Below are 16,259 nucleotides of genomic sequence, written 5' to 3'. Positions count from 1 at the left end.
TTATATGATTAAATTAAATTAAATTAAGATGATTGTACAATCATCTTGTATTAAACTTGCAGCTTGTTCCAGCATCCCTGAGATGTTTATAAATGATGGGAGCAACTGAATTGATTGAAGGTGGTACTGTGGCCTGAATTTTTTTACGTGTCAAAGTTTGGTGAACCAAAAACTATACATTATGCCAAGTTTCACTAATAATACGTAACTATCTATGAATACAAAAATAAATACAAATAAATACATGTAATCATGTCTCACTCTTCTTGGGCATTTTTTTTTTTAGGTAGAAGGGAGTGAAATCATGTGAGTAATTAATTGTCGATGAATTTGATCGTCGACTTCGTTGTGATATATATATATATATATATATATATATATATATATATATATATATATATATATATATATATATATATATATATATATATATATATATATATATATATATGCACACAATTAAATACCTGTTACAGGCTTCACAAATTTTTTTTGAAAAATTTGATTAATCGCAATTTATTATGGAATTATTTTTGTGATTAATTAGTTAATTAGTTAGCTTGACAGCACTAATATATATATATATATATATATATATATATCCATCCATCCATCTTCTGTACCGCTTCTCCTCACGAGGGTCGCGGGGGTGCTGGAGCCTATCCCAGCTATCTTCGGGCAGTAGGCGGGGGACACCCTGAACTGGTTGCCAGCCAATCGCAGGGCACACAGAGACGAACAACAATCCGCGCTCACACTCATACCCAGGGGCAATTTAGAGTGTTCAATCGGCCTGCCATGCATGTTTTTGGAATGTGGGAGGAAACCGGAGTACCCGGAGGAAATCCACGCAAGCACGGGGAGAACATGCAAACTCCACAAAGGATGGCCGGAGCCAGGATCGAACCCTCGCCCGATGCTGTCTCTCACTGTGAGGCCATCGTGCTAACCATCCTCCACCGTGCCGCGATATATATATATATATATATATATTAGTGCTGTCAAGCTAACTAATTAATCACAAAAATAATTCCATATATATATATATACGCACAAGCTTCAGCTGGCTAGCTAACACATGTAGTCAGTAAGTCAGTATTCAGTGACTCCATGGCAGTGAAAAACACTTTTGACAAGTATCGTTCTCACCAAGTGCTGTGATAAATGATAAACTAACAGAAATTAAGGATTAAGTGCAAAGTGGAGAGGATACAGTAAACATGACCTCTTATATGCAGTGAGATTTACTTTTTATTACATTCATTCTTTTCTCATCAATCAAATTAATAAATAGTAAATCGTTCAACCTGAACAGATTTTAAAGGAAAGAAACAGAGTGTGACATACGCTTTAAAATATAACAACAACAAAGCGCTTTCATTATTGACAAAATACAATGAAGTTACATTATGTTTATAATTATTTCACTCTTATTTGACTGTTTTTTAATTTTTTTTAATGGAGCCATTGCACTTCATAGTCGATCGTTAGGACAAATCTCTGATATGTACTCACAACACCTGAAAATGAACAATCGGGGGATTGAATTTATAACTGTCGTATCTCACAAACCAATTGCTCACATAACCCTGCATGGAGGTCACACAACATGGCCGACCCGCAGGGGGGAGCGGAGTCAAACAATATTGTCTATGGTCACTTAACTGCCCTTATCTCAACATAAATAATGTGTCTATAAAAGTCAATCATCTACATGCTGGAGATGAGTTGTGTTCAGCAGCCATAAAAAAAAAAAAAAAAAAATCTATCCATTTTGTTTTTGCAGCGACAGTAACATGTCCTCATTGTGTTCGTTAAACACAACAATAACAACTTCAAACAAAATGTGGAATTAAAATCTGAGTAGGCTTTTTTCTTTACAAGTCACATGATTGTCTTTGTATCGGTGCATTTGTTTTCGCCACAGTAGGTAGTTGTTTGTGAAATCCGGGTACCCTGCATCCTGCATCTTGGAGGTCGCTTGACTCTTATTTAAGTCTTAAATTGCAAGGCCAGTAGTACATTGCAAGTGGATCATGTGCTCTCAGGCGTCCTCCCCTCTTTGGATGTGTGGGTGCGTCAAATGTCCCGGCCAGTAAGACATAAAGAATGGGAACTGCGTTTTAGGCCTCATGCTTGAGATAGAGCGCACCAGGAGTTCTGTGGGGCCATTGATGTTGGAGTAAAGGTATAATCCTCATATTTAATGTCCATATGTGCTGATGATACTGTAGGGTTCAACTGGGTACTTGTCTGCAGAAGAAAGGAAATATAAACAATGAGGAATATTACAAACACAATGTGATTTGTTAAAATGTTTGTTTTAAAGTTCAACTGTGGCTTTTTTCTCACACAAAATGGATGGCTGCTTAAAGCTTTCGTAGTGTTTAGTGCATTATTATAATTATTATTATCATATACAATACTACTACTACTACTACTAATAAAAATAATAATAATAATATAATAATTACGGTGGGGAAAAAACAGCTCCGATAATGGATCATTATTATCATGTAACATTCGCAAACACGGTATACTAGACTTCACCCTGACCTAAAACGAAGCGCCAGTTTTTGTGCTGATTGCATGTGTGCCTGGCTACGAAAATATCATCCCCTCCATTTTCAAATGATGGTTGAAGCAGGGTGGAATGCTTACATACTAAGCATTTGTATGTGGATATTGATTCGATTGCAATTCTTTATCAAAAGTATATTTTGACGGAAGAGTGTCTGGAAACATGTTTTTATTTTTGAAAAAATGCAGAATATTCATTTGCTAGCAATATAAATTAAACATGGGTTATTTTAGCAGCAAAAAATAATTACAAATAAATTACCAAATTTTGTAGTTCAACTTTGCAGTGCATGACATCAATAATTCAGCCAGTGATAGAACCAAACTACAGTGGTGTAAGAGTTAACATCCTAGATATCGATATGAAAGAGATTACCTGGGACGCGGATGTGACCGTCTGCCCGGCATAAGGTGAAGAGGTCATGCTGGGTTCACTCTTGATGGTCGAGGCGTGCTCTGACACCGAGAGTGACGATGGCGAGCGGCTGTCTGAGGTGATGGGTGCTCCTGAAGAATAACAATGTGTTTTTCACATTGGACTACTCACTTTTACAGTTCATTGTGTTCCGCAACAATGAACAATGAAGTTCTCCATCATTACTTGCTAGGCAATTGTTACCTGATTAAGAAGTAGAAGTTGGAATTTTTTTTTGACAGGGTGCCCCTTCATGTTTTTGACTTTTGATAATACACGGCACAGGTGTGAGAGAACATCAGAGAACAACATTTTTTTTTTTAAATAATTGACAAGCTATTATATAGGACGGCACAACATAATATTATATATATATATATATATATATAATAATATAAATCTAAAGAAATATGTACATGGCGGTAATGACTTATGCAATGTGCATATTACAAAAACATGCAATTATCTTCTTATGGAATTGCATGCTTTTATCTGAATTTGACCAGTCAAATGCAAACTTGAATGTTTTAACTTTGTTGATTTCTTGCTGTTGGTCGTTACTTGGTTGGTTGTCTCTTTCATGAAAAATTGTTTTTTATTTCAGTATATCTTTTCCCCACCTGTAGGTAATTTGTTCTTTGGCATCTTGGGTTTGCGCTTCCTTGTCTGTATGCTCTCTTTCTTCATGGCCAGAGGTCTGGGCACCTGTAGGGAGGTGAGAGGCAGTCATTAGTTGAGTCACTGTTACAACAGAGGCCGCGGTGTCATGACAACCCACGCAAGCTCCACTCCCACATTGCCCCTCTGATAACAGCGACCACAGTGCCCTTGGAGAGACACTATGCGCAACAAAAATATCAGCTGCGTGACTCTGGAAAGCCGCCTTCACGCCGAACAGTACCAGTTTAGTTCAGGTCACAGCAGTAACGGTTTGGAACAGTAAACCCGAATCTCGATAATGTGTAGGCAATGAGTCACTAAGTAGCGTGACATCAATGTATGAACCCACCAATAAATTCAACAATGATGAATGAGCGCTGGCATTAAACACCAAAGGCTTTGAATCTTCTCTTGATTGGAATCAACAATTATGTGTTTGAAATAAGGAAAAAGCCCAATTGTCTTTGATTAGTCTTTTGAGTTTTCTTTAATACTATACAATTAAATGTTATTATAGTCATAACTATCCATCCTCCCATTGTCTATACAGCTTGTCCTCATTCAGGTCACAGGCAAGTTGGAACCTATTCCAGCTGACTTTGGAAGAGAGGCAGGCTACGTCATGGATCGGTCATCAGCCAATCGCATGTCACATACTGTTTGGACCAGGTGTGGGCAAACTATGGCCCGGGGGCCACATGCGGCCCGTTAGACGTTTTAATACGGCCCGCTGAACTGGAAAAAAAAAAAAATTAATATACCTTGTTAATGTTTTATTGTATTTGTATTTTTTATTTTTACCGTGGTTTTTCAAAAACATATATATTGTTGTAATGCCTTTGTTCACATTCATTTAAAATTATTTATTTATTTTTTTCTCGGATGAGGTGAGGTTACCAAAACACTCCATCCATTTACTCCTGGTCCGGCCCCTCTTTCAAATTTTAGAACCCATTGTGGCCCGTCAATCAAAAAGTTTGCCCACACCTGGTTTAGACAAACATTCACTCTCACATTGTACGTGAAAATTTCGAATGAGAAATATTCGAAACTTTCGAGCGCAGAACCTATTGACTGGAAAAGCATATGTGCTAACTTGCACAATTCAAAAATAATAAATGAATTCCTCTCTGGCTTACCCCTGAAAGATAGATGTGACAAACTCTAATATGGACTAGGGAGATGAAGCAAAATGTCTGAGGTTGAGATGCTTTTGTTCATCCTGCCTCGCCTCTTTTTATTAACTGCAATCATTACGATTGAGGTGCTGGACTTTGCAAATATACTCGCGTGTGGGTGAAAGGACGTACATATGGATGGACGGAGGGAAACGGGAGAAATCTTCACTTTGGAAACTCCCAAAGCAGTCTTTGAACCTGGGACCTTCACTGATCTGAGCAAACAGTGCTAACCGCTCATTGTCACTCTACCACTAACACACCACTGCACCTGATGTTGGTACTACAACAACAAGGAGAAAAAAAATGGCAGTAATAATTGCTTTGGCAACTTATGTCACTGTTGACAATGGAAAAAAACTAAAAATTTTAGCAAGCAGCACAGCTTCACCAAACTCAAACAGTAGGCTTGATGCTGTATACGTTGAAAGAGCGAAAGAATTGAACGCCGGCTTTATCCAAATTGCGATGCAAAGGCCCGTGAGATGCAACATACCCCGTGCAGTTTCATGTAGAGACCACAAGCGTTACACACTGGCTCTCCCTCAGCGTTCCGTCTCCACAGCGTCGTGGTGCTCGTGTGACAGTTGGTACAGCACAGGCCAGCTCGGCGAGATGTGGTCTGCTGTAGGTGAAGATAAAAATAAAGTCGAAACTTGAGATTTTTTTCTTCTTTGGCTCAGACCCAAAACCACGCTCCCCCTGGACTCCATTTTAAGTCAAAGCGTTCCCTTGAAAAAGAATCGCAGGATGTCAACGCGGGACACGAAACATACGACAGTGATGAATTATTGCCGAATGGCTCCGATGCGAAAATAACTAATGAGTCATTAGTTGGATGGGCTTTTAACAGCAACATAAATAAAGATTATTTTGCATCCAAAAGCAATCATCTTGTTTTGTAAAGCACAAGCAATAACAGCCACGTTTGAGAATCGCACCAACACCTCATCTGAGGACAAGGTCACAACGGGACAAATAGAAGCAGCTTGTGAGGTACGTGGGGGGGGGGGAGGTTTGGGAAGACCGACCACAGCTGCTCCACAAAAAGGCAGCAAACTTGCGGGAAATGACCAGACGCGAAGTTTTACCTTGACACCCCACTCGCCACTTGCAAAAACGTTTCTTCCTCCTTTCTCCTAAATGACTGCCAACTGATCTTTCCACAATGATTGCATCTTTACATTAAAGTCTCAGCGGAAAAAAGATAAAGAAGTTAAACACACCAAAATGTGCAAGGGTGTAGTTTCTGGGGGTAGAGTGGGACATGAGCCCACGCTTTCTGAATAGGATTCTCCCATTTACGTTGACCCTTCATTTTTTTTAATAGCCATTAAAATAATTCAATTCCTTTTGAACATGTTAAAATGCATTTCTTCCCCCAGGCTATCCATAAAATCAACATGAACATTCAATAGCAAGAGGACGGCATTGTCAGATCGTCACTAAATTCCTGTCAGTAGTTTCGGCCGACCCACGTGGACCCAATCTGTTCTCAACACCGTTTGGCTAACTCGGACCGACTGGATGTTGGATGAAATATCAGATGAGACAGCCATATTGGATATTTAATTATCTGGCTACTTATGCCTTGCTTTTATTTATAGCCACAACTGAAAATGTGGCTGTGTCTCTGAAAATTAGCACATCAACAAAGCCAAAATATGCGGCATAAAAAAAATAAAACAAAATATACATTTTCTTACATTTACATTTTCCCCAAAAAGACAATGGATGTCATTGCTTTCATTCAAACAAATCCTGTAATTGTGTTTAAAAAAATCAAATATTTAACAAAGTCTAATGAAAATTCAGCTGAATGTTTTTTTTATGTAACTCAATTACATAACAATACATTCTCCAATTAATGAATCGATTAAATTTTGTTTTAAAAGTATTGACGATAACACGGTTATTGTTTGGTATTATGATGTTGTTACTTAAGTTTTTTTTTTTTGCTTGTATTATAACATGATATTTTAATATTTATATTGCTGTCCTTTCATTTCTTAATTGCCTTATATTCAAGGTGCTGTTTCAAATAAGTCAAATGTCTTTGTGTGTTTGCAGATATTGTTGCCAAAAAAAAAAAAAAAAGGAAGAAAAACTTCTTTGGTGGTGAAAAGGCGCATTCAAGCCTCATACTTGCACATGCGCGTCTTACCAGTCGTTTCTGAGGTTTGATGAGCGGCCTGTTGATGCCGTTCATCTTATGGTAGAGGCCACAAGCATTGCAAAGGTAGTGTCCGGTGCCATCTCTGCGCCACAGTGGTGTGGAGATGGAGCCGCAGTTTACGCATTCCCTTCCCTCCGTTGCCATGTCCTCCACCAGGTCTGAGCACACATTTTGAGCGCTTTCAGTAAAACACACACACTTGATTGAGGACAAATCCAAAGATCACCATCAGAAGCCTTTAGGAACACTTTATGAGATGAGAAATATTCATAAGCCTCGACCCACCAAGGTGCATTTTTTTCCCCTGACGTGGATAAAATAAAACAACAATGTATTTTCCATTGAATGCACAGCAGCGGCTGTTTCATGTCTATTGAAAAGTGATATTTGACCTTCTGCCTCACCACTAGCAGTTATCCATTCACATGACGTGAATAGTCAACTAACTGTAACGTATCTTTCACCTACAGGATTTTGACACATTGTAAGGGTGGGGGTCTGGTTTAGGCACCGATGCGTGATGAATCGCTGTGGAGGAATTTAAAATAACACCACACTCATTCCCTGAGCCTTGTGATGGAGAGACATCAAAACCTGAGTTGGGGAGACAGACTAATGGAAGGAATGGTGAGGTGGAGGTGTTATCAGTCAGAAGAGATCCAGGGGTCCCTTCTATCCATCACCGCTCTGACACACAACCGACTCCTGGCATAAATTGGTTGAAATTGTCTTTTACTCATCCAATAAGGGTTGAAAATGTTTGAAAATCCAACTGCCGTTTTATGGATGTATTATGAGGGGGGATTCAACATTTACATGGTTTTATTTGCAAAAATGGTATACAGTCTCATGGGATCTGAGGCAAGTTTTTTTCCATTGATGTGATTACTAAAGTGCCGTGACTGAATAAAAAAAAAAAAACTACATCAGTTTGCGTTGCAATTTGGTTCTGGTTCTGCGGTTTGTAAACTAAAATAGATCTCGACATATTCGGCATCCCTTTCCTCAGTTTTCAAAGTTATGACTGTTTGAACATCACTTTTTGAACTTCACCCTGGAACCTGATGATTTTCATGCTATTTCGACACATTGGAGGATGCATGTGGGTTGTAGTTTTTAGGCCAATACATGTTTTTTTTTATTTTTTATAGAATTAGTATTTTGTTTCATTTGATCACTTCATTATAATTATTAATTGTTGCACACCAATTTGAGTGATTTTCTATTTATTTGTCAACACAAAGTCAGTGTCTGGTGGAGTTTGGTCAGATTTGTGTCAACTAGTCTTGTTTAATTATCGGTGAAAGACTGAAAACAACAGCAAATCTATGATTAGATATATCCAAAATGTTCAAGAGAAACATCAATGGAGACTTTAAGAGTCAGTTTATGGTCAAACTGTAAGCACAGAGACATTTAGAGTTTTCTTGATCACAGGCTTTGTCATGGTGGAGGTGATAACTGCTGTTGATGGCTTGGGGACAATGGGCTCTTGTGTCAGTGTGTATTGAGCCCTAAAATCAAAACACTGCACTGTTGCTCAGGGATTAGATTAACATTTTAATTGATTGTTTTTACTTGGCTTTTCTCAAAAAGAATGTGTATTGTCTTGCTCCAATTTGGGGGATATTTTAACAAAAGATAAAAGACCTTGATTCAATCAATATCACTCACGGTTAGGCTACCACCTCCTTATAAATAGCAACAACATAAAATGAGTATTTATTATAGCGAAGTTAACGATTGCTATTGATATTGTTAAAAAGTGCAATATCAATAAATAATAAAAATAATATAATCGAATAAAAACAATATCAAATGTTCCACTTGTATAATTTCAAAATATTGGCCACAAATTTGAGCTTCAAATGAAAAAGAAATGGCATGGCAACACATTATTAATAACTGCACAAATATTCATATTATTATTACATTTAACAGCATTATTTATTTTAGTTTACTTTTTAGCCTTTAACAAGGTAATATGCTATTGATTCGGTATTAAGAGAATAAAATGATTATTCTGATGACGGTGATTTATTATAATAATTATTATCATCATCAAAATTGCATTATACCTAGAATATGCTTCCAATACTTTAAACAAAGTTTATTTATCTTGTGATGGACACAACAACAGCCTATACATTTCTCAGTGCAAAATACAATCACAATAATTGTTCACACATTATATTTGTATACTTTGTTATATGAAGTATATCTAAAAAAAAATCAAGAGTGTAGTTTGGAAATAAAATAATAATATCATAATGGGGCGGACATTTTAATACAGCTCTTTTATTCAATCTCATTAGATTGCGGACTCTAAGAAGATACATGTATGAAATTAGATAATCGATTCAAAAGTTAATTTGATTTAAATACAGTTTTAAAATGTTAATAAATGCATATAACGTTTATCACCTAATTCATTCAAGAAAAATGATACTTTTCCCATGTGTTGCCATTCAAAATTTCAATTTAATTTTTATCGGGAAAATCCACATGCAGGCAAAACTGGTGCACGTGACGGGGGGCCTACCCAGACTGGAGCGCCGTGTCGACATGCCACCTTGGCGGCCCTGCAGACTCATCACTCCGCTCTCGAAGGGTCCCGGCGTCCAGGAGGAGGTCGCCATCTCCGGGCTCATGTAGGCATACGGGCCGGTGTAAGAGCCACCCACGTTGCGCACCAGGGCCCCGCCGAGCTGGTCCGCCCGGCCGCTGTTGCCGAGCACAAGCGGGCTCTGGTAGGCGGCGTCCCGGCCGGTGTTGGTGCTCAGCGGCGGGCTGTGCGAGTACGTGAAGCCGTGTGGAGTGTGAGGACTGCTGGGCGCGAAGGACGAGCCGTCCGCGGTGCTCTGGGGCCAGCCGTGGTGGGGGTGATGGTGGTGATGGTGGTGCGCCCCGAGGCTGTGGGACTGGTGAGACGGCTCGCAGGTCTGCAGGTAGGGTAGGGTGGGCAGCATGCCCGGGACTCTGCTGGTGGGGACGTAAACGGGCGAGTTGGCCGAAGGGTGCATGTAATTTCCGGTGTCGTGCGTGTAAGGGGACTGGTTGGACGACAAGGTCAGACTTTGATACATTTTCCTCTCCTTTTGCACGTCTTGATATGAAAAAAAAATATTTTGGCCGAGGGATAGTCTCAGTCCTTCGTGCTCGGGAGACCTTGTCCACGCTCCTTCGCTTTCTCCCCAGAGTTCCTTGCAGCAAAACACCGCGAAAACTGCAAAATACATCACGGGTCATTCCAGAATTGGGGGACGTTTTCTGCCACCTCTTGAAATTTATTCCATGCAACAAATTATATATATATATATATATATATATATATATATATATATATATATATATATATATATATATATGTATAAAAATATACAGAAACATGCATAAGTGTATGTTAACGCCCAAATGCAACCGTAATTACAATTAAAATCAATCTTGAGAACCCCCTTTTTGTCTGGGCTCTCTCTTGATGAGCAACTTTAAATAGAACTAATAAAATAAAGTAAAAAAAAGTCATTTTTGTATGATTTTGATACACCCTCCTTTTAATTGTTTAACATGTTTGTATCAGAGACAGTTTTGAAGAGTGATAATTGTGCTTTGCAGTGCATTTAATATAAATTATTATTGCATATATAATGATCCATTGGACATACAAAACAAACAATTCTAAATGTTTAAATTCATCATCCTCATCACGTCGGTCATTTTCCGCATCCATCAAGTGTAAGAGCTTGATTTAACTGCTCATGATAATTGAACCTCACATACCCTGGAGGCATTGAACTCATCAAAAAAAAAAAAAAATCACGCACACCCTCACTCGGGCGCACACACTTACTCGTTACATTGATAACGCGCGGAAGGATTCATGAGGAACATTATTTTGTTCCAAGGGCTCTCTTGCAGTGTATTATCTTACCAGATAAGGCCAACCAGGTGATAAAAAAGAAACCAATCCGTCCAGTCCTGGAGGGTTCAAATGTCACCCAAAGGAGCGCACCCCGCAGGCAAACGTTGTGGAAGGAAGGAGGAGAAAGCTTTCCAAAGCATGCAGGCGCTTCAACGCAGTAGTCCTTTCAAATAAATCCTGGATTTTCGATTTCTTTCTTGTCCTCCCGTGGCCCTCCGTGGCGTGGAGATAGTGACTGTGCCTGATAATTGCTGATAGGCGTTTGTGTCGAGGCGCTCTCCCACTGGAAATTTTGTATACGCTCGAGGAACACGTGACCCAGCACGGAGGTAGGCCCAAAGAGGGGCTGCTGGTGGAGGAGGGCCATCGGTGCCCCCCCCCCCCTCCCTACACACCGCCAGTGCGAGGCCTTTTGGGCGTTTACACCTGTATCCTATAGCCAGGATTAATATATTTTTTTTTGACGAAAGCAAAACATTTACAAATCCTGATTTAAACTACAGAATGGAAGAACATTGTTAGTTTCTTGGTTAATTTTACTTTTAGCAAAATGTCTATTTTAAAGACTGATCTAATATAAATATATTACATGATTAGGCCTTCAATACAGTAGCTCGCAATCCATATTTATTTATTTAGTAATATCACTTTCATTTCGTAACATATTGACACGTGACATGCTATATAATAACGACCTAATATTGTATGCAGGATCACTACTTTTGATATTGTGTTCATTCCCAGAAGTAACAAGGGAAAAATTAAAAATTTAGACTTGAAAGATCTTTCATATTTATTTACTAATTTAATGGTCATTACTCAGAAAACGCTCGATCGAGTCAAGACGAAATGAGGTAAAGTGAAAATAAATAAATTTACTAAAGTAAATAAATGTGGTGCGAAGTCGACTTTTGGGTTTTACATAGACAGATAGATAGATAGATAGATAGATAGATGCTGTAAAAAATCATAATGAAATAATAGTTTCAGCGCTCATAAAACGACAAAACACTGGGCCTCGTAAACTATTACGAGGGCTTCGGGCTTCCGCGTGTGTGTGGACTATAAAGGCCTGTATATGACTGGGTGTGTGTGCGTGTGTTTGTGTGTGCGCTCGTTCGCGCATGTGTCGCGTTTTCGGGTTTTCAAAAAGTAAATGATTTTTTTATTCAAATGTGGGTAAAATTTCTCTTGATAAAATTACATTTTGACTCCACGAGGGACATAATTATTTCAGATTTGTACAGATATACAGTCATTTTTATTAATGGAAATGCGGTCACATTTTATTTATTAAACTATACTATTAAATATATATAACTAGCGAAGTTTGGATTTTATTATATATTTACTATATATTATAATTACTATAATAACTATTTTATATGTGGAAAAAATAAATACTGAAAATCCTAACGAAGTTTATAGATTTATCGAAAAAACAAAGTTGAAAAACACCTAAATAAGAAAAACATCCGAATGAGGAGAATTACATTGAGACTAATCTCCAACTTTTCTGTTTCGCCACCTCAGACTAATAACATTAATTGTCTGGTCTGCAGTCTTCAAATGAAGATAAGTGCCCCACTTCCATCCACTGCTTGCTCTCCCAATGGTTCAACATTGAATACTAAGTTATTTGTGAAACATTTCCACACGCACTCGTGTCAATCCATAGTTTTATCATCTTTCTTTAGGTTTTATTTATTTGTTTTTCATTTCAACAAAGTATGAAAGCTGAAATGAAGTCCTCGATCGATGTATTACCATATTTGGAGGATGGAGTGGGACGTGGGGGGAGGTTGGTTCATCAAACAAACAAAAGAAATTGCGCAAGCCGAGCATAAGATATATTTTCACATAAGCGTTATGTGTATGAGCGCATGTTCATCTCAAACACATAATCTTTGTTTCATCTTAATCAGAATTGGATCTTGCTTTGGAAACAAACAACACAGTTTATAAAGAATTCATGTTGTCATTTATTTCTTTTGTAATTTGATATCTCACGCATTTGTGATTGGTTTATTTTTTACATTTAACATGACACCAGAAAGCTATTACAAAAATAAGCCATCAATAATTTTGCATGTATGTTTACGTTTACATTGACAGGATGTATTAAAGTCAAAAGTAATCCTACATTTTTTTTACATTCTTGTTAACCCATTGTGAATGAATTAAAGTTCTGTCAACATGTGCGGCAATTTAGGATATCACTATATAAATAAAGGTTTGTGTTTTACTGCCAAGATAAAATTAAATTTCACTGAGATAAAATAGAGAGAGCTTTCTCTACAGTTGAGCAGTGCCATTTTCTTCTTAGCCACATTTGTCCATAAAATAAAATGTCGATGTAATTATGATCAATTTTATGTGCTGCAAACTGCACTGTAAACAAGTCTGAATAGTGCATAGCAGCTATAGAAGCACGAGAGGAGGTCCACCAGTAATAAAGACGCTACTGTATGCTTGTTTCAGTGTATTGTTCTTATATTTTATAATTTATTGTTCCTTTTATGTTTCAACAGACTTGGCCAATTAATGTTCTTCTCCTCAGAATACACCAGTGTGTAGCTTCTGAAGCTGTTATCAGGAAATCAGAATGTAATATTTATTATTGCTATCAAGATATACTCACCAGTGAAACATTCTAAACATGTAAACTGTATATTTGTCTACAAACACAGAAGATGTAGTTACTGTCCAATTAGAATGAACAGCTGGTTCTATATAATATCTAATTTGTAATTTCCCGTTAATTTATATTACACCATTTGGAAAGCCCGTTGTTACAGCTCTAGCTGTTGTGAAATGCACTGTTTAAATAAAGTTGGATGGTATTGTATTAATTGATGCTTGGACATTTGCGGTGCTAAATGTGCAAGTAACAAAAATGTGTGCATTGCATTTCTCCAGTTGAAGGCGAACAAACAAGGCTGGTGTCAAAATGAAAATTCGCAAAATTCCAACGATCTCCATTGTCCAGCTCTCATTCCATACTAGAATATTCTTTTATGCTGAGCAACATTTCAAGACTTGTGGACTGCGAGTCAATTTTCTGCTCGACCGGTCAGTCCCTGCTTGTGCTTGCTGGCACATCTCAACCCCTTTTTACCGTTCCCTCCACGATTTCATACCTGGAGTGCCACTACCACGGGGCCAGACCAACCGGACGTCTGAGAGTCGCCTCTCTTTGGGAAGGCCATAGAATACAGCATTCAAAACTTGATACACACGGCTTGAGGTAGAGGAGCAAGCAACATTTTGGCCCAGACTGTTCCCAACAGGCCGCGCTAGGTAGGCTTGCAGGCATGTAAGGTTGCTAGAACTCGTTAGGGATAACCCTAAACCTTCCCCACAGCAGGAGTGGGACAGAATCGCTCAAATGAGAATTTGGCGACTCATCATTATGCGGTGATGATGTGAAGCTCTGGTTCGGAGCTGAGGTGGCCAAACCAAATGCGGAGTCTGGTCTGGTGATTTGTAATTAGTCTCATTTGGCTGTTGTTATTGTTATTGCATTTTTCCTGTTCATTAGTCTTTTTATAGTCAAAAATGAAATTTTGCGATTTTTCATTTTTACTTTTGCATTTTTTGTTAGCATTCAACTTGACATATGCAAAGCACACATCTTTGTAATTTCCACATTTAGCTCGGCAAATGTCCAAGCCTTAATTTGACATATGGCATGTAACTATTTCTAAAAGAAATATGTAACTGAAGAACCAGGTGTTCAATGACTTTTTTTCCCCTTGAGTTTGATTAAACTACAAACAGACACTCAATTGATTTAAGACTTAATACTGGAGGGGACACACGGCAGAATTCCTTCCAGTAAAATGCTCCACCCTCATATACAAATCTAGAAAATCCTCAGAAAAAAATGCTAGAAGAAAGCTGAATCACTGTCAGTTTGTAATTTAGTAGGCTATTGTCTGGTTCAAAGAAAAATGAAAGTAGGAATGGAGAGACTCTCGTTTTGATTTATAGAGAGTGAAATGATGAAACATTGAAACAAACTCCTGATCTTCAACACTAAAACTGCTGAAGTAGTTTTGCCATAACCCTGCTGTACTACTACACTGAAAAATGATTTTGTTGGATTTATTAAACTTTATTTTGTGAAGTTGCTTGCATGATACATTTTTTCAGGCAGACTACATCTACTTTAAAAAATGAGCTGGATCCAGATTATTTTATTTTGGGAATTCACTCGACAAAATGAAATTGAGCAAATTCAACACCAGTTTTATTTTTTTTCCCAAGTACTTTTACGGGAACAATAACCTTCGCATCTCTCCAGTGGAAGGAAGGGTATTCCATATAGGAATCCATGAAAAAAGTCACAATGTATTTATGTATTTATTTTATTGATCATAAAACATAATTAATTCACGGACATGTTTTTACCTATTTTTTAAATTAAAAATAAAAAAAAAAAGCAAAGGAAATTCAGAGGACGCGCTTTCGCCGTCACAAAGCCTTCATTAAATTAATATTTTAGGAAAACCTTTTCAAGTGCACAAATAAATATATTTATGTTAAAATGATCCATAATGCAACAAAAAAACGATGCATATAACCTAAATTTCCGTTGAGTGACTTGTGATACAAGAGCTGAAAGAAATTCAATGCTTAAAATGTATGCCCTTGTTGATGAGTGACTTATGGTTTGGACTGGGCTATAAATCACCTCACATGTACACTCGCACACGCAACATACGACCCGGCGTACATGTTGTTCTTATTTTCTATTTTATGGTCAATGCATCGCTGACTAGGGCACTTTGAGCAGCCACAATAGACGTGTACCACTTTCCGTGTCATCGTCACATTGTCTTTTGCTTGTTGTTATCTCACCACTGGTACTCCTCCGCGGTGACCTTTGAACAAAATACAAAAGAGAGGAAAAAAAAAAAGCACGGTAAAATCCAAACACTTTGGGATCAATCCTTTTGATGCGCATTGAGCTTGAACTCTCACAAGATAATTACTCAAGACAGCGGTTCAGGCTGGTTAATTTGATTAAAACTCAAAAATATTTTTTTCTTGACAAACCGTGAATTGTGATTTGTTCGCCAGGTGAACCGTTTGAGGTAAGCGGGCATGCTCGTTCTGTTCGACCTGGATTATATTTCACACATTTGCTCAGTCTCTAAACTCTGCGTGCACCGTCTTGCATCAGACCTGAGACAAGGCCAACGAGAGGGTTTAGCACACCGAGTAATTCTCGTCTCTCACTATAGGAGTCAGATAGTGAACGTATGAATGAGGTGATTGGTGAGGACTCGCTCCACCACAGCGTCATTTACACCCTCCATCATG

At 38.1% G+C, this 16,259-nt stretch overlaps 1 protein-coding gene across 1 annotated transcript; it reads right to left on the bottom strand.

Moving 5' to 3' along the window:
• Positions 1-1,435: 1,435 nt before the first annotated feature.
• Positions 1,436-10,095, bottom strand: gata5 (GATA binding protein 5). The gene is made up of 6 exons (XM_088291138.1): positions 9,552-10,095; positions 6,998-7,167; positions 5,330-5,458; positions 3,616-3,700; positions 2,957-3,087; positions 1,436-2,253 (listed from the first exon to the last, which is right to left on the bottom strand). The coding sequence occupies exons 1-6, from the start codon at positions 10,093-10,095 to the stop codon at positions 2,131-2,133; spliced, it is 1,182 nt and encodes a 393-aa protein (XP_088147264.1). The 3' UTR covers positions 1,436-2,130.
• Positions 10,096-16,259: the final 6,164 nt, after the last annotated feature.

This window comes from Idiotropiscis lumnitzeri, chromosome 3, assembly GCF_059441095.1.
Source record: "Idiotropiscis lumnitzeri isolate Australia: NSW breed Sydney's pygmy pipehorse chromosome 3, RoL_Ilum_1.0, whole genome shotgun sequence".
Lineage (NCBI taxonomy): Eukaryota > Metazoa > Chordata > Actinopteri > Syngnathiformes > Syngnathidae > Idiotropiscis > Idiotropiscis lumnitzeri.
This window is presented reverse-complemented; position numbering and strand designations above follow the sequence as displayed.

Bases quoted from the DNA above. Each gene is read 5' to 3' on its own strand.
- gata5 (XM_088291138.1), bottom strand. From the start codon at position 10,095: ATGTATCAAAGTCTGACCTTGTCGTCCAACCAGTCCCCTTACACGCAC. The intron at 7,168-9,551 runs GTAGGCCCCCCG...ATGTGTGCTCAG, and splicing joins GACACGGCGCTCCAGTCTGG to ACCTGGTGGAGGACATGGCA. The intron at 5,459-6,997 runs GTAAGACGCGCA...CTTCACCTACAG, and splicing joins TCAAACCTCAGAAACGACTG to CAGACCACATCTCGCCGAGC.